This window comes from Malurus melanocephalus, unplaced genomic scaffold, assembly GCF_030028575.1.
Source record: "Malurus melanocephalus ecotype Western Australia unplaced genomic scaffold, MMel_1.1 scaffold_620, whole genome shotgun sequence".
Taxonomy (NCBI): domain Eukaryota; kingdom Metazoa; phylum Chordata; class Aves; order Passeriformes; family Maluridae; genus Malurus; species Malurus melanocephalus.
Genome location: NW_026623852.1, coordinates 23,817 through 48,189, shown reverse-complemented (window position 1 = coordinate 48,189; position 24,373 = coordinate 23,817). Strand labels below are relative to the sequence as shown.

The 24,373-nt window shown below is 43.3% G+C and overlaps 2 protein-coding genes across 2 annotated transcripts in view; one reads left to right on the top strand and one right to left on the bottom strand.

Moving 5' to 3' along the window:
* The first annotated feature begins 470 nt into the window (after positions 1 to 470).
* On the top strand, positions 471 to 13,459 carry PIWIL1 (piwi like RNA-mediated gene silencing 1). Its single transcript, XM_057383284.1, has 21 exons — positions 471 to 553; positions 1,518 to 1,595; positions 2,209 to 2,389; positions 2,697 to 2,822; positions 3,143 to 3,357; positions 4,405 to 4,526; positions 5,167 to 5,247; positions 5,573 to 5,770; positions 6,117 to 6,228; positions 6,843 to 6,960; positions 7,585 to 7,702; positions 7,858 to 7,972; positions 8,326 to 8,513; positions 9,034 to 9,106; positions 9,427 to 9,627; positions 9,728 to 9,831; positions 10,330 to 10,400; positions 10,909 to 11,062; positions 11,532 to 11,657; positions 11,951 to 12,098; positions 12,798 to 13,459. Exons 2-21 carry the CDS (start codon positions 1,521 to 1,523, stop codon positions 12,912 to 12,914), a joined length of 2,643 nt encoding a protein of 880 aa, XP_057239267.1. The 5' UTR covers positions 471 to 553; positions 1,518 to 1,520; the 3' UTR covers positions 12,915 to 13,459.
* Positions 13,460 to 14,338: 879 nt separating this feature from the next.
* Positions 14,339 to 24,373, bottom strand: part of RIMBP2 (RIMS binding protein 2) — a gene marked incomplete at its 5' end in the record, with an annotated part of 23,028 nt that continues 12,993 nt past the window's right edge. Inside the window, 7 exons of the mRNA XM_057383283.1 lie at positions 14,339 to 15,875; positions 18,244 to 18,378; positions 18,618 to 18,689; positions 19,984 to 20,087; positions 20,631 to 20,799; positions 22,208 to 22,392; positions 23,348 to 23,465. Of these exons, the coding sequence (XP_057239266.1) occupies positions 15,684 to 15,875; positions 18,244 to 18,378; positions 18,618 to 18,689; positions 19,984 to 20,087; positions 20,631 to 20,799; positions 22,208 to 22,392; positions 23,348 to 23,465 (975 nt within the window). The remainder of the gene's footprint in view (positions 15,876 to 18,243; positions 18,379 to 18,617; positions 18,690 to 19,983; positions 20,088 to 20,630; positions 20,800 to 22,207; positions 22,393 to 23,347; positions 23,466 to 24,373) is intronic.

The window sequence follows — 24,373 nt, the reverse complement described above, 5'->3', positions numbered from 1 at the left end:
GACGGGGAGGAAATCACTTTCAGCGGGAACATTCTCCTCATGTTCCTCCCGTGCGACACCAACGCCATCCTGCAGCACAGGCCGGGGGGGACGTGTCACCACAGAGCCTCACACGGTGACAATGCCACATTGCTGCCGGCACGGCCCGAGGCTCCGAGGGTCAGAGGGTGTGAGGGTGTGAGGGTCAGAGGCTCGGAGGGTCGGAGGGTTCGCAGCTCTGAGGGCTGAGGGGGAAGCACCGCCGCCATCGCGGGCCCGACCGGAAGAGGCGGGGCCTCTGAAGGCGGGAAAGGCGCCGACCTTCGTTGCCCCTCGTGCCTCTCCGGCAGCGCTCGGGAGCCAATCAGCGCCGAGCGGCCGTTCCCGCCTCGGCCCGGTGTCGCGTGCGGTGGTGCTGAGGGCGCGGCGGGGCGGGCGGTGCTGCGGGGCCGGGCTTTGACCGGGGTTCTGCGGGGCCGGGGGGCCTCGGGCTGGCCTGCGACAGTGGCGGCAGCTCCCGCGGGGACACAATCGTGCCGGGGCCCGGGGAAGGCGGCCTGCTGTCTGCAGCCGGGTAAGAGCGGTCCGAGGGCAGGCCGGGGCCTGGGCCGGGGGGGGTGCGCGGGTGCGACTCTGCTCGGGGTTTGGGCCCTGCAGAGTGCTCGAGGCGGGCGGGGAAGCTCGGGCCAGGCCCGCGGGGTCAGGAGGGGGACTGTGAATGGACAGAGTGGACCAGACCCGCGGGGTCAGGAGGGTGGCTGTGAGTGGACAGGGTGGGCCAGGCCCGCGGGGACAGGAGGGGTGGCTGTGAGTGGACAGGGTGGGCCAGGCCCGCGGGGGACAGGAGGGGGGCTGTGAGTGGAGAGGGTGCGCCAGGCCCGCGGGGACAGGAGGGGTGGCTGTGAGTGGACAGGGTGGGCCAGGCCCGCGGGGACAGGAAGGGTGTGAGTGGACAGGGTGGGCCAGGCCCGCGGGGACAGGAAGGGTGTGAGTGGACAGGGTGGGCCAGGCCCGCGGGGACAGGAGGGGGGCTGTGAGTGGAGAGGGTGCGCCAGGCCCGCGGGGACAGGAAAGGGGGTGTGAGCGGAGAGGGTGGACCAGGCCCGCGGGGACAGGAGGGGGGCTGTGAGCGGGGAGGGTGCGCCAGGTGTGGGCGGCACTGAGTAGGCCGCAGCGCCGCAGGTGCTCTGGTGGGCTGCGCTCTGCTCGCGAATGGCGTCTCCAAGGCCTGAGTTGGGCCTGGCTGAGGCTGCGGCTCCTGCCGTGCTCTCCAGTCTCACCGACTCAACAGCTTCGGGGTTTGTATCAACCTGTGCTGGTCGGTGCAAACCTGACTGAAAGAGCTTTCCCGACACTCCCGGTATGGCTCTGTTAGTGTGGACATCTCAGAGCTGAGAATTCTGCAGGGACGGGTGTGTTTTACTGAGCCTGTTGAAATTAAGGCAGGGCAAATGCAATAGTGCTGTTCATAATTTTTATTGGGAGAACAATAGGGAAGGAGAAGATAGACCACTAATGCTGTAGRTTGCTTGTTTTAGAAGATGACGGGAAGAGCTAGAGCCAGAGGAAGACCTCCCAGACAGGCATCTGCTCCTCCTWCTGTAGGAGATGCACCTGTAAGTTTGTTTTCTTTTTAATGGATGCAACCAGGATTTGAAATGTCATACCTACACTGCTTCCTGTTTTAATGTCAGGYAGATATGTTAGATATTACACGTGTGTATGCATGTATTCTGTTAGTTGTATAGTTATTATAACGCCGCATTAAGTTTTCAGTGACATGAAACTCTGAATTGTGGGATTGCTTGTGGCTGAAGGTTGCATTTCTTCTAGCCATGACACTTTTTAATATTATTTATTCACTATGCACTAATATTTAAAAAATATGTTTTTATAGAGTAACTGCTCAGTGTCTTGAAATATCTGAGGGGTCATAGAAAATGAGAAGTCCATAAATTTTAGTTAGGGCTTGTAAAGASTAGATTTTCATTAGCTGTTAGTTAAATGAATAATAACTTAGAAAAAAAATTTCTATGCTCCAGTATTCTTGAGTTTTAAATGTAGAGTAATAACTTTGCTACTTGGTATACGGAAAAAAAGGTTTAAAATGTTATGTAACTCTTGCACTGGAGAGTTTGACCATTCTGTCCTTAGTGAATGTTTCACTGTACTGCTGGAAGCGTGCTGTTTGTTGAGCTGTGCTAGGAAAGGCTGTTCCCCCTGTGACAGGTGCAGCAGAGTGTGCCCAGCCAGCTGCGCGGCCGCCGGCAGCCCCAGCAGCTCCAGCAGCTCCATGTCCCTCCAGCACAGGCAGAGGAGCCTGGGGGCCATGGGCACCTGCGCAGCTTTGACACTGCTCTGCAGGAGAGAAGGCCGGAAGGGCAGGCYGAAAAATTCGGCGTCCACAAGAGTAGGTGTTTCAAAAACAATACCTTTGAGATATTCTTTATATTGTATTTCTCTTGTTTCTTTTCAAAATGAGATTGCTTTCAGATCTTTCAAATCTTAGTAATAATGTAACATTTTGTGATTACCGTTAAATTTTTGTTAATGCCTTTCAAGATTGAATTGTATTATATATTTTTTATTTGTATAATATAGTACATACTGTTTATGTTAATAGCGAACAAGTTTTGTATTACTTGATTGTKATTTGTATTAGTTAACAAGTTACATGTTACTTGATTGTGATTCTTCCTCAAATTTGAAAATTCCAGGATTACARGTTTCTTCAGGACTCCAGGATTTGTCTTTAAGAGATAGGGGTGGACGTCGTAGAGATTTCCATGACCTTGGGGTGAATACTCGGCAAGCCATGGTACATGTTCAAGCRTCCAAAACTGGTATGTTTGAATTAGACTGTAGACATATAAGCAATTTGAAATGAAAACATAGATTCCTTCATTTCTGCTCTTAGTTTCCTTTAGAGAGCCAAGTAAAAAAATCTTTTGAGTGCATTAGAAAAAGATAAAAAGTTACTCCTGACACCTGAAGAGGAGCATAGGGAGTTTTCCTGACAACTGAAGGCTTTACAGAAAGATCCAGTGGGCAGAAGAATGTCTGATAACAGAATGCTATAGCTTGAAAACAATTTCTCAGAGCTGTTGAATGGCTGTAAGCTGGTAACATTTTGTAACTGTACCATGTTTGCCTCTCCTTTAAGGTTCTTCAGGAAGAATGATCAAACTGACCACCAATCACTTCCGCCTGACATCGCGCCCGCAGTGGGCTCTGTACCAGTACCACGTTGGCTACAGCCCTGAGATGGAATCGCGGCGCCTGCGCTCCGCTCTGCTCTTCCAGCACGAGGAGCACATTGGRAAGACCCATGCCTTTGATGGCTCAATATTATTCTTGCCAAAAAAATTAGAGAATAAGGTATGTTATGAGAATGCTATTTTATTTGTTACTTTGACTTGCCTTTACGATGTTTCTTTTTTCTTACTAGCTAGGGAACTGATGTCCCACAAGCAGTGTTTAGTTGGGTTGAGTATTTCAGTGTAAGCTAWTTTTTTGTGTAGAGAAATTTGGTTATAAACTTCTGATTCTGCTGCTTAATTTCTGCAGGCTAGAATCATCCCATGTACAGAAGTGGATAGTAGAGACAGTATTTCTCCTTTGGTTTCCTTTGTACTTACATCTCTTCAAAACTTCTGTATTTTAATACTTCACAAAACTGAAAGGGTGGATGAGTTGGGTGTATGTGGCCAGGTTTTGGTAGCAGGAGGGGTCAGGGTTTGGCTTGTGTTGTACACAGTAATTGCTGGCCAGCTTCACAGTGAACCCATCCGAGGCCAAAGCTGAGCCCATCAGCAAAGTTGTTGGCACCTCTGTGTATTTAAAATGCAGGGAAAAAAATCTGAGAAGAAAGGAGCACCAGAGGGAAAACACTCTGTACTGATGCTAACCCCAGCTCTCTGTGCCTCGTGCCACTCATTGCCTCACTTGGAATGACTGAGTGTAGCAGTGTTGTTCACAGAGGGGCCAGAGGAGTCCAGAGTGAAGCTGACTTTGGAAAAGGGAGGGGGGAAGATGTTTTCACTATATGTGCTAATCTTTGTCTTCTTGCTTCCCAGTACCTGAATCAGTAATTAAATATATATTAGTTGGCAATCTGTTAAGTTTATTTCCTCAAGCTGAGTCTTTTTGCTGTCATGGTAATTGGTAAGTGATCTCYCTGTCTTCACCTTGAGTTCAGCTSCTCTGGGATAGCCCCACTCTACCCCATGAGTTGTCTTCACCCAGATGAGCAGAGCCTTTCAGGTTGTAGTTTGCAGTCCTAGTAGGAGATTGAATCCACATTTCAGTTAGTTTTGAATTACTGCTTAGACTGAAAGTATACAAGTCCAGTTTGATAYTACTGGAGCAAAATCCAGATACAGCCCTGTTTGCTCTAGTTTTGTTAACCTCATTTTACTTTCTCAGGTTACTGAACTGTTTAGTAGGACTCGAAATGGGGAGGATGTGAAGATAACAGTTACATTGACTAATGAGTTGCCACCTACTTCACCTACTTGTCTGCAATTTTACAACATCATTTTTAGAAGGTTTGCTGTACAAGTTATGTCGTTACAAGTAGTCATTCTAAAAATATCTGACTTAAATTTTTCCATTTTAAGGAATAGGCTACAACATATAAGTATTATCAATGTAAAGTTTTGAGCCTTTCTGGCTACTGTTACTGTGTCTCCAACCACATCAGGCCATATTGTAATGTGCAGTTATTTGTGCATTTCTGGCTCATGTTGGTGTGAAATGAGTTCATGCTGCTGGAGGCAGTTAGTCCTATTTCTACCCTCCTTTTATGTGTATGGATTTGCCTCTTAAAGCAAATAATGGAGCAGGACATTGAACTGGCAAATTGCTTTTTTTTGGTTGTAGTCTTTCCACTTAACCATGRTACCTGRACTGTGTGGTTTGTCTGAGAYGTAGCCTGTTTGGGCTGCTACCTTYAGCTGGTTGGTGAAGGGTTGGSTTGTATGTGAACTTCTCATCATAAATAAGAATGAGAGCTTCTGGTCATTATTAAGTATCCATGACCTTTCTAAATGGAGTTTAATGAAAAGGGTTTTCATGTTTTATGTAGTCAGAGAACAATGAGTTTGTGCATAGGTATTGGACCATGCATGATGTGATAAACTGAATAATAATAATAATGCTAAACTACATCCACATTTCAATTTCTAGGCTTTTGAAGATGCTGAATTTGCAGCAGATTGGACGTAATTATTACAACCCCAGYGATCCAGTCAGCATCCCTAATCACAGGTTTGGCAAAAATACTTGAGTTTGGGAGGGGTGCTGGGCCAAGGGCTGCTGGCTGTGRGGTGGGGTCCTCATTCCCTGCCAGGATCCCTACAATGTGCCTGGTGCTTCTGGTCGACCCTGGGCCTGCTGTGCAAGTTGGCAGGCTTGAGTTTACCTGTAAAAATAGCTATTTATTTGGCTAATCTACAAGAGTTTATTTATATTTAGATAAGGATTTCTTTGTGCCTTCACTGCTCTCTGGTGTCTGTTGAAGTGGACAGGAATAAGGGGTGTGAATAAAGATGTTCTAAAGCACATGAAGATTTTGTATRTTCTCTTTTTCCAGGCTGATGGTGTGGCTGGGCTTCACAAGTTCCATCCTCCAGTATGAGGAGAACATCATGTTGTGTGCAGATGTGAGCCATAAGGTTCTTCGTGGGGAGACCGTGTTGGATACAATGCACAGCCTTCACTCCCAGGTTGGAGAGGAAAGATTCAGGGACACCTGTGCTAAAGAGCTGATTGGTCTCATTGTTCTTACAAAGTAAGTCTTTTGGACTCTTGTTTTAGAAATTTCTTTATGCTCCATGTTCTGAAGTGTGCAGTAAAGSAGTAGAAAGCATGGAATTGCTGTCATTGTCAAGCTAGCAAACTGATSAAGGTGACAGCATTTGCAAAAGCAGGAAGTACACACTGGTTTTCTTTTGGTTTTATTACAGTTCAGCTTTTGATAGAATTGAGAGCCTATTGAAAACATGAAGTTATTAGTTTTGAAAGGAGCAAAACTTTCAATTTACATGAATATTGAGATTAACTTTGTCATCCTTCAGTTTTATTTCTTTTCTATTTGAGTTTAGATTKAAACAAAAACCCATTAAATGTTTATGTAGGTACAATAACAGAACATACAGAATTGATGACATCGACTGGGATAACAATCCAAAGAGTACCTTTAGAAAATCAGATGGTTCTGAGATAAGCTTTGTGGAGTACTACAAAAAGGTATGAAAACTTCACTGTGTGTTTTATGCTTTAACTTGGAACATCCAAGCATTGTTGCAGGTTTACTTAGCATGCATGGATTTCTAATTCAGAATATTTTCAACAGAATTTTGTTTAAAGCATACTGTGTAATCTGAGATCAGTAACTAAGCTGTGCAGCATGRGTTGGTGGGAGAGATCCACCCCAGTGAGTAGTTGGTCAGGCAGAAAGGCCAGGAGGGCCACACCATGAGCAAGGAAGCATGTGGAAGGTGGAAACAGGGACAGATAATCCAAGAGGAATGCAGATACACTGTCACAGCGTGCAGAGCTGGGCTTAGGAAAGCCAGAGCCCACTCCAGATGATGCTGCCTGAAGCAAGGCACAAATGGTTTTTGTTGTCTCTTACAAGTCAATAGTTTGATGGCACCAGTAAACAGAACAGTACTTCCCTGTGTGGTTTTCTGACAAAACCAGTTCCTCTCAGATATGCTAGTTGAAAAAGGTTACTAGCTGCCTTAGGTTTTGTTTGTTTTAGAAAAAATRYTCAYTTTMKAAARTGARYATTATTATTCAGAAAACTGCTTGTTTGTTTACTCCTGTAAACTAACATACAGTCTGTATTTCTATTACAGCAATACAACATAGAAATTAGTGATTGGATGCAGCCTGTCTTGATGAGTCAGATGAAGAGGATTAGAGGGAACATACAAGGAACTGTGGCTCTGATTCCAGAGCTCTGCTCCCTWACAGGTACTGTTGCATTTTTCCATATCAAAGCATCTGTCATACCATAATGCTGATTGAAACAGGAWTGCTGGCAGTAGCCTTTTGCCAAGTTCAGGAGAATTACTTTGTATAAATGTGAGTTTAGGAATGCTTCTTGTAGCTGAAAGATAAGGTATTTAAATGGCACTGGAAAGTTCAAGGGGAGTTGATGTTGCATAGTGTTTAGGTTTGGTGTTAAACATTGGCATACTGATAACTTGTTGAAAGTTCTGGTGGTAGAGCTTCTGTTGAAAAAGACAAAATTACTAGAAATGGGTAATTTTGTAAGATACATATTTATGTATCTTTACTCTGAGATACTCACTGCTAGCAGAACCTGTCCATCTCAGCACTGTTTTGTTTTGATTTGAAAAAGTATATGAAAAGCTGCAATGCTTTGTGTGGTTTCCTCTCAAAGGCAAAAATCCAGAATTTTTTTTTCTATGCCAATGGGAATGTATGTACAAGAAGCAACTGAAAAGTTTGATTACTACTGTCACCACTCCTGTACCTGCAGGACATATATCATTAATCTGCACAACCTGCAAGTTTAATTTTCATAGKCCTTAGTCTTAACTTTGACTGAGAAGAAGGCTTTGCTGTTTGCAGGATTRACTGACAAGATGCGCAGTGATTTCAGTATGATGAAAGACTTGGCCATTCACACACGGCTGCCCCCTGAGCAAAGGCAGAGGGAGATTGGGAGGCTTCTGAACTACATCCAAAAGTATGGCACCTTAACATCCTCTRTTTCTGGCTTGTGAAAAATTTGTGTCATTAACTTCTTGCAACAAAACTTCTGAAATATTACTAGTTTTATAAAAGAAAAGTCAGCAAGAACAGATTTCTTAYGTTTTTAATTTAAATCTTGTTTTTAAACAGAGATGACAATGTTCAGAAGGAGCTCCGAAACTGGGGTTTAAGCTTTGATTATAAATCAGTGTCCTTTACAGGAAGAGTTGTTCAAGGAGAAAAGATCTTTCAATCAGGAAACATGGTAAATAAATCAACTATTAAAATCTTCTGGGTGTCTCACTGATGAAACAAGTTCTTAAGGAAGGAAATAATACTTTTTGGCTTATAAGTCAAGGATAAAGAGTGGAAATGTTATGCACCAGACTTTGTCCAAGCAGGAGATTGCAAACTTTTTTTAATTGTTCCCAAGTTCTAGTTGGAAACTCTTGAAGGCACTCCATTACAGCAGWGTCTTCCTTGCCAAACAGTCCTTCTGTCCAGATACACAGATATAGGAGACTAGAGATGTTTCTAATTACTTCCCAGTAATCAGGAAGGGGTTGTGGTGCAGGTTGTTTGGCAGTTGTTGATTTGCTTTCTTTGCTGTCTCTGCAGTTTGATTACAACCCTCAGTTTGCTGACTGGACCAAGGAGACGCGGGGCGTGCCCTTGATCCGCGCGGTGCCCGTGGACAGCTGGCTGCTCATCTACACCCGCCGCAACTACGACGTGGCCAACACCCTCCTGCAGAGCCTCTTCAAGGTCACCCCATCCATGGGCATCAGGATGAGTAAGCCAAACATGTGAGTGTCTTCAGAAAGCTGGTGGAAAACCMTYCTGTTGCCATCTTTAGGCTATTCARTGAGGAGAGGATGGGGTGTGTCACACAACCGGCTTCTGTGAGATTCTTTCATTATGCAGATTGTTCCGTTTTCTCTTGTGACTTGACTTTTCTTACTCATACTTTTCATTTTTGAGAACTTTTCTTATGCCACAACTAAGAAGTATTAGACAGTCATTGAGCAAACCCCTCTCTTAGGAATATTTTCCTGCTGACTTAGATTGGATTCTGATCTGTYCTCATTGCAAATATCTTCCCTTGAGTACCTGTGCTTGCCTTTAACTTCGAATTCCATTGTGTTTAGAAGCCTACGTTGGAGGTGATTCCTTCTAATCTTCAAAATGTGTGAATAGTGTATGTTTGTTAATAGCTATAAATGTGACATTTCATACACCTTTGATGCATAGTGAGCTTTTATATTTTTGCTGAAGCTTCAGTAGCTGTTGCTTGTTTTTCTATAAGCATTTTCTCTCTCTTTGCAGGATTGAAGTAGATGATAGAACAGAGGCGTATTTAAGGGTTTTACAGCAAAGGGTTACCCCTGACATAAACATAGTATGTATTTGAATCCATTATTTCAAATCATGTTAATCCCTGTCATTGGTGTTTAGTGGGATTTGCTCTCTACTCTGGGCTGCTGAGAATCCACTATGTACCTGCTYATCCTCCTGTGCAAACCTAAGACTCAGCATGGGTATCCTTCTGGATAAGAGCCTTTGCTTCTGAAGTACAGACACTGAAACTTTGCTGTTATTTCTTTCACTGAATATTTGAATATTTCCCTTGAGTATAAGAAGTTCTCCTRAAGAGCTCTTAAATGCTTTATAAATCTGAGAATGCAGCTTCTTACAAAGATTTTTTTTCTTTCTTCCAAGGTAGTTTGTATTCTGTCTAGTTCACGAAAGGATAAATATGATGCCATCAAGAAATACTTGTGTACAGACTGTCCTGTCCCCAGTCAGTGTGTGCTTGCTCGCACTTTGAGCAAACCACAGACAATAATGACTGTGGCAACAAAAATTGCCCTGCAAATGAACTGTAAAATGGGTGGAGAACTCTGGAGTGTTGAGATCCCAGTAAGTATTTTTTTATCAGAGGTATCCTGAAACCATAGAGCTTGTCGTGCTCCTGTTCCCTGCAGCACTAACCCATGCTGTGTGTGTGATTGCCTTGCAGCTGAAGCAGGTGATGATTGTGGGCATTGATTGTTACCATGACACTGTCTCTGGAAAGCAGTCCATTGCGGGGTTTGTCGCCAGCCTGAATCAAACTGTGACACGGTAAGATTGGAATGCCAAAGGCAAATAAAACTCCCAAACTATAATTAACCAAAATAAAACCAACAAAGCTTTCCTTTGACTGCAAAGWAGCTTGAATATGGTGGTCCATCAGGAAAATTCCGAATTGGTTTGCTGTAATTGTTAAATGTATTGTGATTTTTTTCCACTGCATCCCTTGAAGGAGTAGCCTTGTCCTTTTCCTACATTGCTTGGGAGAGGGGTCAAATGGTGAAGCAAGGGCTGGGATCAATAGGGTGACAGGTTCTTTCCCCTTTTGAGTTGACTTGTATGAAAGGCTGTTTTTGGTTGAGAGGAATTTGAAGTCATACTAAGGCACTTTTACCATGGGGGAATATTCTCACAGAACCCTAACTCTTCTTGGCTGCACTGACCCACAACACCTGTAAAGACTAGGTGGTCATGGATRTTTTAAAAACAACTTCATTGCAGTRAGCCTGGGAAATGCTTTGAAGGTCTCTTTTATTTTGTTCTTCACAGATGGTTCTCCCGCTGCGTTGTTCAGAGTCGTGGGCAAGAACTTGTGGATGGAATCAAAGCCTGTTTGCAAAGTAAGGGAAGGGCTTCTGCTCTCGTGGAGTCAGATCTAAGAACTGACAATTCATCTTCCTCAAAACACCTTCCCTGCTGCCTTGAGGGGAGGCATTACCCAACTGCACTTASATAACTACAGATTAAACACTCAGTYATAAATACTGCTGAAAATTAGTAGCACTTTGTGTAAATTTTTCATTGATTCCCACGTTTCTTTGCAATAATTAAAAACKGCTTAGCAGTGCACTGCCAAGAGTGCTTTGAGGGGCTCTGATTTTGAGCAGGGCAGTCTCTGCTGTCAGAGATGCCAGGGGAGCAGGTGTCTCACTGGCTCCTTTGTTTGTTTGGGTGCACAGGCCAGCCAGAGCTCTTCCTACTGGTAGTAGTTATGGCCCATTCCACATTACTGAAAGATTGAGGACCTTAGTTTTCCAGCTCATTGCTGTTTTTCTAGGAATAAAAATCCATTTTTATTGTGGAATGAATTGTCATTACTATAGTGGCTTTTTTTTCTTCTTCTTTAAGCTGCCCTAAGAAACTGGTCCAAGTGGAATAAGTGTTTGCCCTCTCGTATTTTTGTGTATCGTGATGGTGTTGGAGATGGACAACTCAATACTTTGGTTAATTATGAAGTGCCTCAATTTCTGGATTGCTTGAAGAGTATTGGTACTGACTACAGGTAAATCTGTTTCTATCAACCCTCTTCTTTATACTGCAAGAGAAGTAAACACTGGGATATAAAACGAGGCTATGGATAAAGACTCTGGTCTTTTCATCCTGACTGATTTTCACCTGAGCTCAAATAACTGCTTTTCTGATGATTATTTACATGTTAATGGCTTTACCAAAATGCTGTTAAGACACAATGTTTTCTACAGGAAACAATGGGGTAGAGAGTAGAAATCCAATCTGTATTTAGAAGATCCCTTTTTGGTCCATTTTCTACTCCTCAATAAAGTTAAAAGAAATTTGGATTGGTAAAAAATAGTATGAGAGTTGCACTCAACTAAAAATCTAAGATTGTGAACTGTATTTAATCTGAATCAGTAATATGTGAAATTAATGCCCTTGAACTCCAGCAAATYTGCTCCTGAAATACTCTTAGTGGAGTTTTCCAGGAGAGTTGGGTTTTTTTTCCTTTCTTTTAGTCCRAGACTTACTGTGATTGTAGTGAAGAAACGAGTGGGTGCCAGGTTCTTTGCTGAGATGGGTGGAGGACTGAAAAACCCACCCCCTGGGACTGTTGTTGATACTGTGGTTACCAGACCCGAGTGGTAAGTTACTGTGGAGGGAACACTTACTCCATTTGTCAGCAGCCTTATCATAAAGGAAATAGATCCAATACTACGTGGACTAGAGGATCAAGTAAAAAATRCCTTCCACACTTCTGTGGCTCAGGGGGCTGGAGAAAATGAGGAATATATGKGCATGTGCAGGGTGGTTATCAGGAGGAAATAGTTCAGATTGTTATGGTCTCAAGACCTGCTCCATATAAGATCATCCATGTTCCTCCAGCTCTCTCCAGCCCTTTCTGTAAAGCGTTGTCTGGTTTGCTTTCCTCTTCCAGGTACGATTTCTTTATTGTGAGCCAGACAGTGAAGAATGGCTGTGTTGCACCAACTCATTACAATGTGATTTATGACACCAGCCAGCTGAAACCAGACCACGTGCAGCGYTTAACCTACAAACTCTGCCACATGTACTACAACTGGTCGGTGAGTGTTTGCTCTGGGCAAGGCCACAGKGCATCTCTGGGCACTTCCAGCCTGCAGCAATGTAGGAACAGGTGTCCCTAAAATACCCAGGCAGCTCCAAAAAGCCTGCAAGGATGCCTTGGGTCCTGCAGTGATTTGAGAACTCAGGGGTTTATAATTACCTGATCTCTCTGAAGATTGCAGCAGTCTTTATTCTCACTAGCAAATAYTTGTTTGGAGTATTGTTCCCAACTTCTGTGGCAGAAGCAAAATTAAAAGAATTTCTTAGCTGCAGAAATCTTTGCTCCTTTATGTGGAGTTGGAACTATGTTCCTGCATTTCCCTTGAGGCCTCTGTTGCACACCAGGGTGAGCACATGGGCAGCTCGTGCCTCAGGTGTGCTTCAGCTTTGTCACTTTAGCAGTCATAAATATCAGACATGATTGAACCATGTCCCACCTTCTGCAAGGCCCAGCAATGTATGCAAACCTGGGTAAGAAGTGTAGGGAGGGGAYTGGAGTTGGGAAGTTCGGGGTTTTTTTGCATTTAGTCTTGTGTTGGGTTTATGTAAGTTATTGTCACAAATCAGCATAAACACCAGGGAATACAAATTCTGCATGTGTGCAGACTTTGGAATTCCAGGGGTCTTTGTTACAGTAGTGCATGCTTTCTTAAATTACATGAAATAATTGCCTTTTTTCTTTTTTCCCYTTTYTGCAGGGTATTATCAGAGTACCTGCTCCTTGCCAATATGCTCATAAATTGGCTTTCCTTGTYGGTCAGAGTATTCACAGAGAACCAAATCTGATGCTTTCAGACAGACTGTACTATCTTTGAAGTTGAGTTACCAGCCAAACAAGTGTAGTTCCTCTCTAGGGAATGTAGAATTGTCTGGGCTTTTAGTTTATATTTGGTTTTTTGTAAGAGATGTGCACAGGATATGTGCACTTATGCAGCTTACTTTCTTTGTACCACAGAAAAGCTTGAGATCTGCATTTTTAACAGCTTGGTAGARGTAACCATGCAAATGAGTTCTGATACTTATTTATTAATTATCAGTAAGTATCACAGTTTTTGTCATCTTCACAAAAGTTTATTGGTTGTTCTCATTTACGTTTTGGGAAGTCTTACTTCTTGCATGAAATAGAGTTATGCAGACCAAAATCAAAGCTTTTCCAGCTGGCACATTAACCCTTCTAATTTTCAAAATGCTTCAATATTGTTGATTCCTTGTTTTTGTTGGCTGTTAAAATGAGGGCAGAATTTTGTCTCCTGAACTGTCATACCTTAAGAGGAGGCAATCAGGCGTTGTTGGTTAGCAGGGCTTTGTTTTAAGGCTGCAGAGTGATGCAAAACCTCTGGAAGGGTTTGTAACAGTTGTTACTTTGCAATTCCCTCACAATGACCAGAACAACACGTCCCTTGTGCTGGTTTGAGTTGCCCTGGGAGCAGAGGGAGGGAGGTGAGGATCTGTGTGTGCCACTGTGAGATCAGAGCTGTCAGCTCCTTGGTTAGCCAGGCCAAAGGTGTGCCTGTGACTGAGCTGAGTGCAGCTGCAGCACGGGGAGCCTGACAGGGGACAGGCCTGGGGATGTGCTTCTGCATTGCAGCTTCATATTTACCACACAGAGGGAGGAAACTGCTTTAGGTGCTGCACATCCATCACTCACAGGAGCTGGGCTGATGCTCTAACCACATGCTTGTTAAATGGGAAGTCATTTCCATCAAGGACTATCGGTGCACTGACAAGGTTTGGAGTTTTTTGGTTTGTAGTTCCAAGCAATGGGAAGCAGCCCTGGTTTGTTCACACTGAGGTTTTCATTGGTAACTGTTCTGCAGTCCAGTTTGTAAAACAATAGCAGGTGCAGGGGTGGAAGTTGATTTCAGATTTTTGCAGTAGGACAGTCAGATTGMTGCACATGGAAATTTTGGATTAGTGCTGGTTTTCTTAACCAACTTGTTGTGAACTTGTTGCTTTTCTTTGTGAGATTTAAATAAAGTTGTTGCTGTACTCTTGCTCGTTTGAGCCTGTTTGCATGCATTGGTTTAAGTACTTCACCCTGGGCTTTGGGCACAGATAGGACAATTGCTGGAGTAACTTTGCAACCATTTTTTATCTCGGGGAAGCTCGTGCAGTCTTGCACAGAGGTGAGCCTTTCTTTATCCTACAGTAACTTCAGCAGGCATTGACAGTTCTGGAAAAAAGGCTGACCCAGGAAGCCAGCAGCTGATGCAGTGGATTTATGAAACATACTGCACTCTACAAAATATCAAATTATTTATTTATATAAAATATAATACACAACGATTGTACACATGCACACACCCACACAGTACTTTACCACAAATGTAGGCCAGTTATTTTCTTTAATTAAATGTTATAATCTAGCACACAATATTTTACAGTAATTTACATTGTTATCTGAAGACACAATGGGGAAGCTTTGATCATTCATTTATAAACCTTCCATAAATTACAAAAAGAAAGGCAGTCTGAAAAGTATGTATAAACAGTAAAAACAATTTACAAATGGACAAGAATTACAAAATAGTAACAGCCAATGACTGCCATCAGTGTGTAAGAYTGTTTTTCTTGCTAGGCCAATATTGCAATTCAGATTTGATTAGAGCCTGGTGCAGCCTCGTTACTGGCTGTGGCTGTGTCTGCAACAGTTTGTCCTTTTTAGACGTACTTTAGCTTGAATCTAACATCAGCAATATGAAAATGCCTCTTAACTTAGGACTGTACCTCCACAGAAAAAAACTTGGGGAGGAAGGGGGTTTGGGTGTGGAGTAGTTTTTTTTCCCAGTAGCTTAGAACAATGAACCAGGCACCCCAAAAGTGGAGCTCGTGTGGTTGAAACTGGGTGAGGTTCTGAATAACTTACACTGGCTCTGATTTCAGTGGAGTGAAAACGGTGACAAATCAATACAAAGTTCTGTTTTTGGGGGTGAGGGGAAGCAAAAACAAAAAYGTAAGCATTTAGCACAGCACTTCCAAACTCCCAGGAGTTACATCAGACATTGAATGGAGTCAGTGACAGAGTACTGGAGCTGAAACCACCGTGTGGAGGGGAGATGGAGACAGTTGAGTACACAGTACATACAAAGTATACGCTGCATATTTATTAGACAGTACAAATCATTGTGCATTAATAAGGCAAAACATCAAGGCTGATTAAACTAGGAGTTTCAAGACCATTTTTGTTATGATAATGATTGGATACGCTGGGGTGATCTCTCTGAATTAGGAATCTGAAGAGAGTTTTCTCCCCCCAYTCATGGTTAAAGGAGACTAAAGGCTGACATTTTTCCAATGGAGTTGCAGGTGTTGAGTTGACTTCAAATAAAACTATGTTCTTCTGGTCTTAATCCCACAACATTTTTTTTTATTTTTTTTAAAAAAGGTTTTGCAACAACAAATCCACTTCTTTTTTTTTTTTCTTGCTGTTTTGATTAAGCAATTCACATGATTCTACTGATGTCAGAGTTAAAATGCAAAGGTCTGGTAAAGTACTGCATAGTCATGAAAGCCCTAGTTTTGACTTAAAAAAAAAAAAAAATACACAGACTGGAAGCTTTACAAGTTGTCCAGGAGCACATGACTCATTTCACTGCACCAAGCTTTTTCAGCAGTTTCTTGCCTTTGGAAAGCAGCCCCTTTTTCTTTTTCGAGGACATATCCCTGCCTCTCCCGGGACTACCAGAACCCAKCATAGGTGACGGAGGTGACCCAGAATGGAGATGAACTGTGGGGGATGGTGCTCTCCGGGATGTACCTGTATTCTCAGGAGGAACCTAGTAGGTATATTGTTATCATTTATTSAATGTTTGAAAGCTTCAAAGCTATTAGCAGCAAGAAAGTTGCTAACATCACTTGTCCCATTACCCACTTAAGCAAAAGGGCTGGTTTCTTTCTTYTCTCTGGTTTAAAATACAGTGTGGGCTTATGGAAAATATATCAATTTAGAGAAAAAAAAATATAGACAATAAAAAGCCCACCAATAAAGCCCTGTTTTGGTTATACATTTTTAAAGGAAAAGTTGGATACACTTATTTTGCCATAAATCTGGCCACAAAAGCCACAAAACTGGCTTTGGTTTTGCATTTCAGTACTCTGATAGTACTAAAATGGACAGGGATACTTTTAGCTATAGATTTAAGAAAAATAAAAGTGTTAATTAGGACAGATTAGCAATCTATAGAAGCCAAACTCTTTCCAGAAGAAATTACTTAAAATGCTACATGATCACTTACTTTTTAATGTCCTTTAAATGCCTTTTCTTTAAAACTGGCTAGCAAACTTTATGTACAGATTAGAGAAGATGGCACACTGGCTTAAAAAAAAAAAAAGGAAAAAGAAAAAGCTAAAATGAACCTTAATTGCAATCAAAGAAAGCTTAAAGACCCTGACTGCTTGATGTGTATGCTGCAGCTATGAGGTTGTTAGATGACAGCATTCCTAAATATTTTGAACAGCTATTTTTTTTTTTTCAGTCATCAAAAGCACTTGGATGAAAATGCTAAAATTACTTATAGTCAGCCTATCCTAACTACAGTGCCCAGCTGGCAAAATGGTTACTATCAATTGAGATGATATTTTCAGAGTAGAATCCATGCTGTAGGGAGYCCTGCTAGCTTGTAGCTCAAGTTAAAACATCAGCGATTTACTGGCTTGTTGTGCAGTGAGTTAAGCAAAGGGCCTTCAAGCCTACTTTGATTTTAAATCAAGGTCTAATTCTAATGAAAAAAAAAAAAACCAAAACCAAACCAAAACAACTTGGTAAAGCACCCCAACGTACACCTGAAGATACCAGATATTGAGTCTAATGCATTCATTCATTCAGTGAGCTGCATGTTTCAGGTCGAGACTTTTATTGCATTGGTAAACCAAACAGTTGCTAATATTGCAAATGTACACTCGCTAGGAAAATCCGAGTAAATTGTGCCATAGGAAGGGATTGTTTTCAGAAGTGTTGAACAGTTGGTCTTAGGCAAACTGGGCTATAATCGATTGTGGAAAACACGTTTTAAGGCAGACAATTAAGTAGCTGGATTTGAGTGTAATGAGTTCAGAACCAACTCTACCCCTGTGAGCTACTGTCCGTATCAGCGTGCCCTCTCTGGCATTTCTGGAAGGGTTTTGGAGCTGTTGTGCTTTTCTCTGACACAGGAGCTTGGAATTTTACATCCCAGCTTGGCTAACAATGCAATATGCAGCTTTGTTTGTAGGGTAGTTAGACATCAAACTCTCCTTTCTATGTAAACATAAACATTGAGCTCGGGAAGAAATATGTTCCAAACGCTGACCTTCATCRAGTGAGGTCGAATTGACTGCCAAGGATTCCTGTTTTAAAGGATTTGTCTCCTAAGAAAGGATTGGACTTGACTAGATACAGCAAAGGCATGCAGCCTGTTCTTCTGTGGCCAAGGGTTTTGGAGACATATTTCTTTTCTTTTCCCCCACAATTAAGTTTCAAGACTTGCATTAGAGAGCCAGGTAGCTTTAATTGAGATCTCTATTGGTATCTTCAGTTGCTCACTTACGTGAAGGCTACATTGCCTTATTAAGGTGTGAAATGAACACTCTTCTTCTGTTTCCAAGCAGATGAGCAAAGAAATAAAAATATATATAAAATATATAATATATAAAAGTATTGCAGTGATGAAACAAAACCAAAAACGAGATACTCTAAACATGATTAATTCTTTCATAAAAGAGAAGTGTCTGAGCAATTAACTACCGCCAGTTGGAAGGGGAAGTCAGAAGGGTTAAAACCTCTGTCAGTCCATCAGCTGCAGTTACAGTTTGTATTTAGAGGAACACTGGTACCACTCTTTTGTGCACRAGAACTTTGGCAGTGAGAGCAGTTTAGAAGCTCTGGGAAATAACTACCACCAGGGAAGAGCTGCTTAAATTCAAATTATAATGGCAGGTACTGTAATGACTGCAATGRAACAGTCAATTTAGTTTCTCCATTTACAAATGTAACGAGCTAGCCAAGGCTAAAGTCATTTCTCCTCATGGTTTGTTTTATATATTTGAAAGATAATTTTAAATGGGCAAATGAATTTMAAAGTAATGTTAAAAGTAATGTCTAAATTATATATGAGACAAAATGAAATGGGAAATGAAAATTTAAGTTTTTCTAGGTCGGTTGCTTACCCTTTTTGCTTTTGATCGCATCGGTGTGTCATGGACGTAGCGCGAGGGTGCATCGGATAGAAAGACTTCAACATCATCAGGCACTTCTTCGAGGAAGTTGGAAGGAACCAGCCCCTTTTGGCCGTTGAGTTCACCCTGCAGGAGGTGCAAGTTTCAGGGAATGCTCTAATTCAGTCACCTGCAGGTTCCCAAGGAGCTCAGGAAATATTCTGGCCTATGTCAAAGATGAAATTCCCACCCGGGTCCCTGGGCACTCTCAGAGCTCACAGCCTTGCCCATGGTCTGTCCCTCCCCACTGCTGTGGGTAACTGGGGCTGGGGAGGGGCTCCAGCAGCTCAGAACAGTCTGGGGTGATCAAACCAAAGCCAACTCACGTAGTAAAATCCATCTTCATCAATCTCACCAAAGACGGTGATGATGTCCCCAGTGCAGAAGGTCAGCTCAGCCTGCAGGGAAGAGCARGCACAGGCAGGTGTCAGCCAAAGATCAACTTTCCTTTGTTAACAGTAAATCCATAAACATTTCACCCCACTCCTTCATGTTAAGACATTGGTGAAATCAAAGTGATGTTTGAAAGCCAAACTCTTTTTTTCCTCCTTGGGGTTTTTTGCTCAGCTTTACCCTGGCACCCCTCCCACTGCAGTCCAGACACCCACAGGGCTCCCTGTGACCACCAGCCTGGACACTGAGGCCTTGAACAACCTGGACAAGCTGTTAAAGGCATCTTTACATCATTATAAAATGAAAATTACAGCCAAGGCAGAAAATCACCCAAGCTCAGCGGCACTGATTAAGAGAAAACCACAATATTCTGTGAGTGCTGCTCCCGTGCATCACTCTGGCTTAGGCTGTCGCAAAGGAGGGAGCATTTTTGGACATTGCAGAGGTTTGAAAGCACATGGACTGACAGCTTGGCATGAGCTGGGGCGCTTCTCCAAAATCACAACGTTCATATGTGCAAAAAACATCCACAGGAAACGGGAAAATAAAAACTCCCTGCTGCTTCTGACTGCGCTTTTCTCCTCATAGACTGGCTACATTCACAGATGCACACGTGTACTGCAATAGCACATGTGACATATATAACATATCAAACATATGGAACACATGTAACAGATATAACATGTGTAACATACATATATAACATACGTAACATGTAACATATGTATCGTATATAATTTATATAACTTATAATACATGTAACATATGTAACATATCACTTATATATGTAACATATATAACATATATACCATATATAACATATATAAAATATATAACATATGCAACATGTGTAACATATATAGCATATATAACACATATAACATATGTAACATAGTATATATAACACATATAACACATATAGCACATGTAAYATATGTAACATATTTAACATATCCATCCACAGGCACTGCTGGCTTTACAACGTGTTCAGCCATAAAACCTACAGAGGATTCTCCTCTGTTTTCTTGGAGCAGACCCATAAATCCGCGTGTCCAGGAGCTGTAATTCTGTCACCCACCCCTGCTCAGAGCCCTGGAGCAGCATTTGGGGTTCTGAGCACAATTGGTGCTTTTGAGCAGCATTTGGGGTTCTGAGCACAATTGGTGCTTTTGAGCAGCATTTGGGGTTCTGAGCACAATTTGTGCTTTTGAGCAGCATTTGGGGTTCTGACACAATTTGTGCTTTTGAGCAGCATTTGGGGTTCTGAGCCCACGGGGACCCGCCCTGGCCTGGCCCTACCTCCACATCCACGTTGGGAGAGCTCTCCCTGGGGTCGTAGTCGTACAGGGCCACCATCCTCCTGGTGCTCACCGGCTGCTGGCGGCCACCCCGACGGCTTCTCTCTGCTCCAGGGGATGGATGGAGGGATCAAAGTTATTGGGAAAGGACAAAGGGGGTGACTGTCCCTGACACCCCTGGCACAGCGTGCAGCAGCCATGGGGGCATTTCTCAGCACAGGATAAAAACCACGGGTACCCAAAGCTGCAAACACAGATAAAGGATGTGGAACCCTGCACGTTCCATAAATTAATATAATTAATCTGGTTCTCTTTATTCCAAGCTGCTGTGCACAGCAGACTSCAAAGCTCAGGGATCATTTTCTGTGCCCAAAAATCTTTCAGGTGAGTGAGAAAACACACCATTTTTTTTTTTAATCAGAAAAGAAAGCAACAAGTGGGATGGTGAAGCTGCAAGTCCCCATTTACAGTAAATTATATCACCAAGATTAAATATGAGTTGTATAAAGTCATCCAGAAACTGATACAGAATGAATCCCCCGGGGTACTCAACAGCTCCAAAGTTTAGATGATCTGCACAAAATCAAGAGGTGAAGTGGATCAGCCAAGTGAACAACAGCCAGAGGTGAAATGTCTGAAATCTCTTACCGATTTTCTCAATTGGTGTGTTCAAAGGAAGAAAACCTTGTTTAAGGAGCTGGTCCATCATCTCTTCATCGTCTGCTTGTATCTCAGAGACCATGTTACAYGGGATAAGGCCAATTCTTGTACAGGTTTCTCCACGGTAAAACCCATCAGCATCTTTGTCCCCATAAACCTGGACCCAAACAATGACAATATTGGTCAGGAAGGTTTCAGCATTCAGGAATGTCAGTGCAGGCCAAAGGGCTCCTAAAGCACAGATGATGACTGCAGTTTAGCTGTGGAATTATATTCATTTTGGGCTACTCTGACTTAGATTGTAAAACTGGAATTGTTACATTTATTTGAATTGTGACTTTAGACACAKAAGCAGAATTTGGACCTTTTTTTGCAAGCAGTGGAAGGCATAAAAAGTGCATTAAAAATCATCACTTTCTCCCTGAACTGAGCCAGAGGTGTATTTGATGTTTATGGAATTATTATGGCACTGTATTCAAAAGGAAACATTTGCAAAATTGTGCCAATGTRTTATGATTTTGATTCAAACAACTCCTATATGATCAAAAATGATTACTTAATACATAATATACTCAATATATGTATTCCTGCTCTGTCAGAGTCTTGTGAGAAAACATGATCTAAGGTTTAAAAAAATGCCCGAATTAAATGCACATTCTAGAAAAGGAAAAGAAGCCTTTGAACAAATTCCTTTTCTTYGGCATAAACCATGTGAGGTCAGCAAAATACTGAACAGTGTTTAACAGCACAAAAACTGAAACTGAGCTGGGCACAGACAGAGGCAGCCCGAGGCAGGGACAGGAATCTCCACAGCCCAGTTCCAGTTTTCTCTCTGAACTGGGGATGCTCAGGGGGGATTTTTCTCAGGTTCTGCTCCAGATGCTGCTGGAATCTCAGTGACCCCGAGGCTGCAGCAGCAGCTCCTTGTGCCTCGCTGCTCTCTGCCCTCTGCAGCAGCAGGGAACACTCACTGCTGCTGATTCCACAGAAATATCTGCTGCCTTTTCAATCTGAGCAGATCTGCAGCTGCAGAGAGGAGCACACAGGGATGGAGGAGGGATGGAAATTCTGACAGAACCAGCACCCAGCACCTGCAGGAGCCGCGGGTTCCTGGGCATTGCTCAATGCTCTGCACCCAACAGACACCAAAGGAGCACAAAACCTGAGCTAGGATTAATCCAGAGTGTGCTGGGAGTGCTCAGCACTCGGAAACTGCAGCAGCTCTGGTCTGTACAAGATACAACACTCAGCATTTCTGTGATCCTGACAGCAAAAACATCCCCTCTGGAGCAGCTTTTCCTGCAGGGTTTGTGGCAATGGACAGAGGGAATTTCAGACTCACTACCTGGGCTTAACCTAATCTTTAATGAAGTCTGGCCCTAACTATTTACAGCAGCTCTGAGATTTTTGCCCATTTGGTAATTATGTGTAAGCCATTTACAGGAGATATTAAATTGCAGATCCAGTGAGATTTACAGCCTCAACCTCTGAAGGGAAAAACCCCTGGGATTCTGCTCACACAGGGTTCAAAATTGTCATTATTTTCCTTTGGTTTCAGAGCTCACCTTAATGATCTGTCCCTCTTTAAATGGCAGCTCCTCTTCAGCAGCATCAGGGTTTGGGGACATGGTCAGCGGATCGTAGTCAAAGAGTGCAACAAAGATTCGAGTAGAAATATCTTCTGTGCCAGGATCTGTTTCAGATTCTTCATAAATATCTGGAGAAAGATGGTCRTGACCACCGTAGCCATCTGTGAAATTCAGGAAAGAACAATTCAGTAACACAAGTTGGCCTCATCGTCCAACTACCCCAGTGAATATCTGGAACATGTTTGGCATTTCAGTGACAAAACCCCAAACCTCAATCCCCATTTTTACATCCCTTATTTACACAGCCCCTGAGAGCTGCCTTTCACTGCTTCCTTCACCTCAGGGCAATGCTCACTGCTCACAAACTAAAGCYCAGATCAGGGACAGGAACCAGAGCAACCTCACATCCTCATGGAGGAAATGTCCATGAAGAGCTCACAAAACTCTTTCTGCATTTGTTTTCCATGCATTTCCCAATTTTCAGGGGGAACGTTTCTCATTTGCCATTTTCAGTGCAAGTTTGAACAGATAYGGATTTGTCTGCAGTGTCTTGATTCCATTMCCTTTTCTGCACTACTTTTTGGATYTCCTGGAAGTCACCAGCATAATCATTAAACCAGAATAGAGATTACTGTCAGGAATATCAAATCTAGTAAATATATACAAATTCTACAAACTTATTGCATTAAACAGTTTCCACTTCCCCTGCTTAATTCCAAAAAGCAGTCAAGAGAACRGAAAGTGAATGCCAGATGATGAATGAAGGATGCACTGCTGAAAGGATGGTGAATGGCTGCACTCATTTCCCTGAGCACAGGGWAACTGCCAGCAGGTTCCTTTAGGTGAGATCTAACAGCATCCCAGCTTAACTGAGCTGAAAAAAGCTCCAAATGCCACTAAATGTAATGAAAAGACCCCCAAAATGTTGATGACTGCTAAGCCAAGCCCTGGAAAGCCCCAGCACACCCATTTATTTGGAGGTGTTTTCAGCCCATTTCCCCCACTCAAACTAAGAGCAGCCTGCTCAACTCAAGCATCTCCTGTTCCATTTTTAAGGATTTCCTTCCCATTTCTGAGGCTGCAAAGAACAGAAATGCACCAATCTGTCCAACTAACCCATGGAAGGGACCAACACTGGCCGAGACCTTTGTGGCACTGCACTGCCATGGGAGGACCTTCGCCCCACGTGCTCCACCCTGTCAGGCCGTCCTGCCGAGGCTGGGTTACCTAAAAGCTAAAAAAACAACAGAAAAAACAGATTTGTAACATCCACACACAGCAATGTCGTGGTTACACGGCCGGACATCGATGGGGTTAATCACATTGGGAAGCACAAGCTCTAAAGGCAACTAAACTTAGCTTTTAACTGAAAGGTTAGCTGAAAGGGAACTCTGCTGCCTGGCAAACCTGCAAAGGAGAAAAATGGTTCCCTGATTGATGGCAGAGTTTGGTAACCAGCAGTCACACACCAGAACGAAAAGAAAAAAAAAGAATAATTGCTGCAATATTCTTTTGCCTTTGTCGTTGCTGCTAAAGTGGCGCTTTGGTGTCCTGGAGAGCTGCCCACAAACGGGTCCGGCCACGGAGACGCCTCTGGGTGCCCTCGGGCACGGGGCAGCTCCTCCAGCCTCGGGGGCTCTGAGTGCCAGGCGAAGGGCTCAGTGTCCGGGGCTCAGTGTCCGAGGGGTCAGTGGCAGGAGCAGGTGGGCACAGACACTTCACTGCTGGCGTTGGTCACCAACGGTGCCACCCGGGCACTAAAGGTGCTACCAAGGGCTCTCCAGAGCTTATCCTGCACCACTGAGGGCTCTCCAAAGTTTATGCTGCACCCCCGAGGGCTCTCCAGAGTTCATCCTGCACCCCTGAGGGCTCTCAGAGTTTCTCTTGTGCCCCCGAGGGCTCTCCAGTTTATCCTGCAGCGTGGAGATGACACAGCTCGGGCACCAGCTCTGATGGCATCACTGCAGCCTGGCTGGGAGCTCCAGGGCAGAACTGATCTCTGCTCTCACAGAATCCATCGGGATGGAGATCCCAGCCCGAGAGGAAAAAGAACAAAGAGCCCGTGGAGCTGACACAGCTGTGCCCACGGAGACTGGGGCACGGCCCCGGCACAGAAATGGGAACGGCAGCAGAGACTCAAAA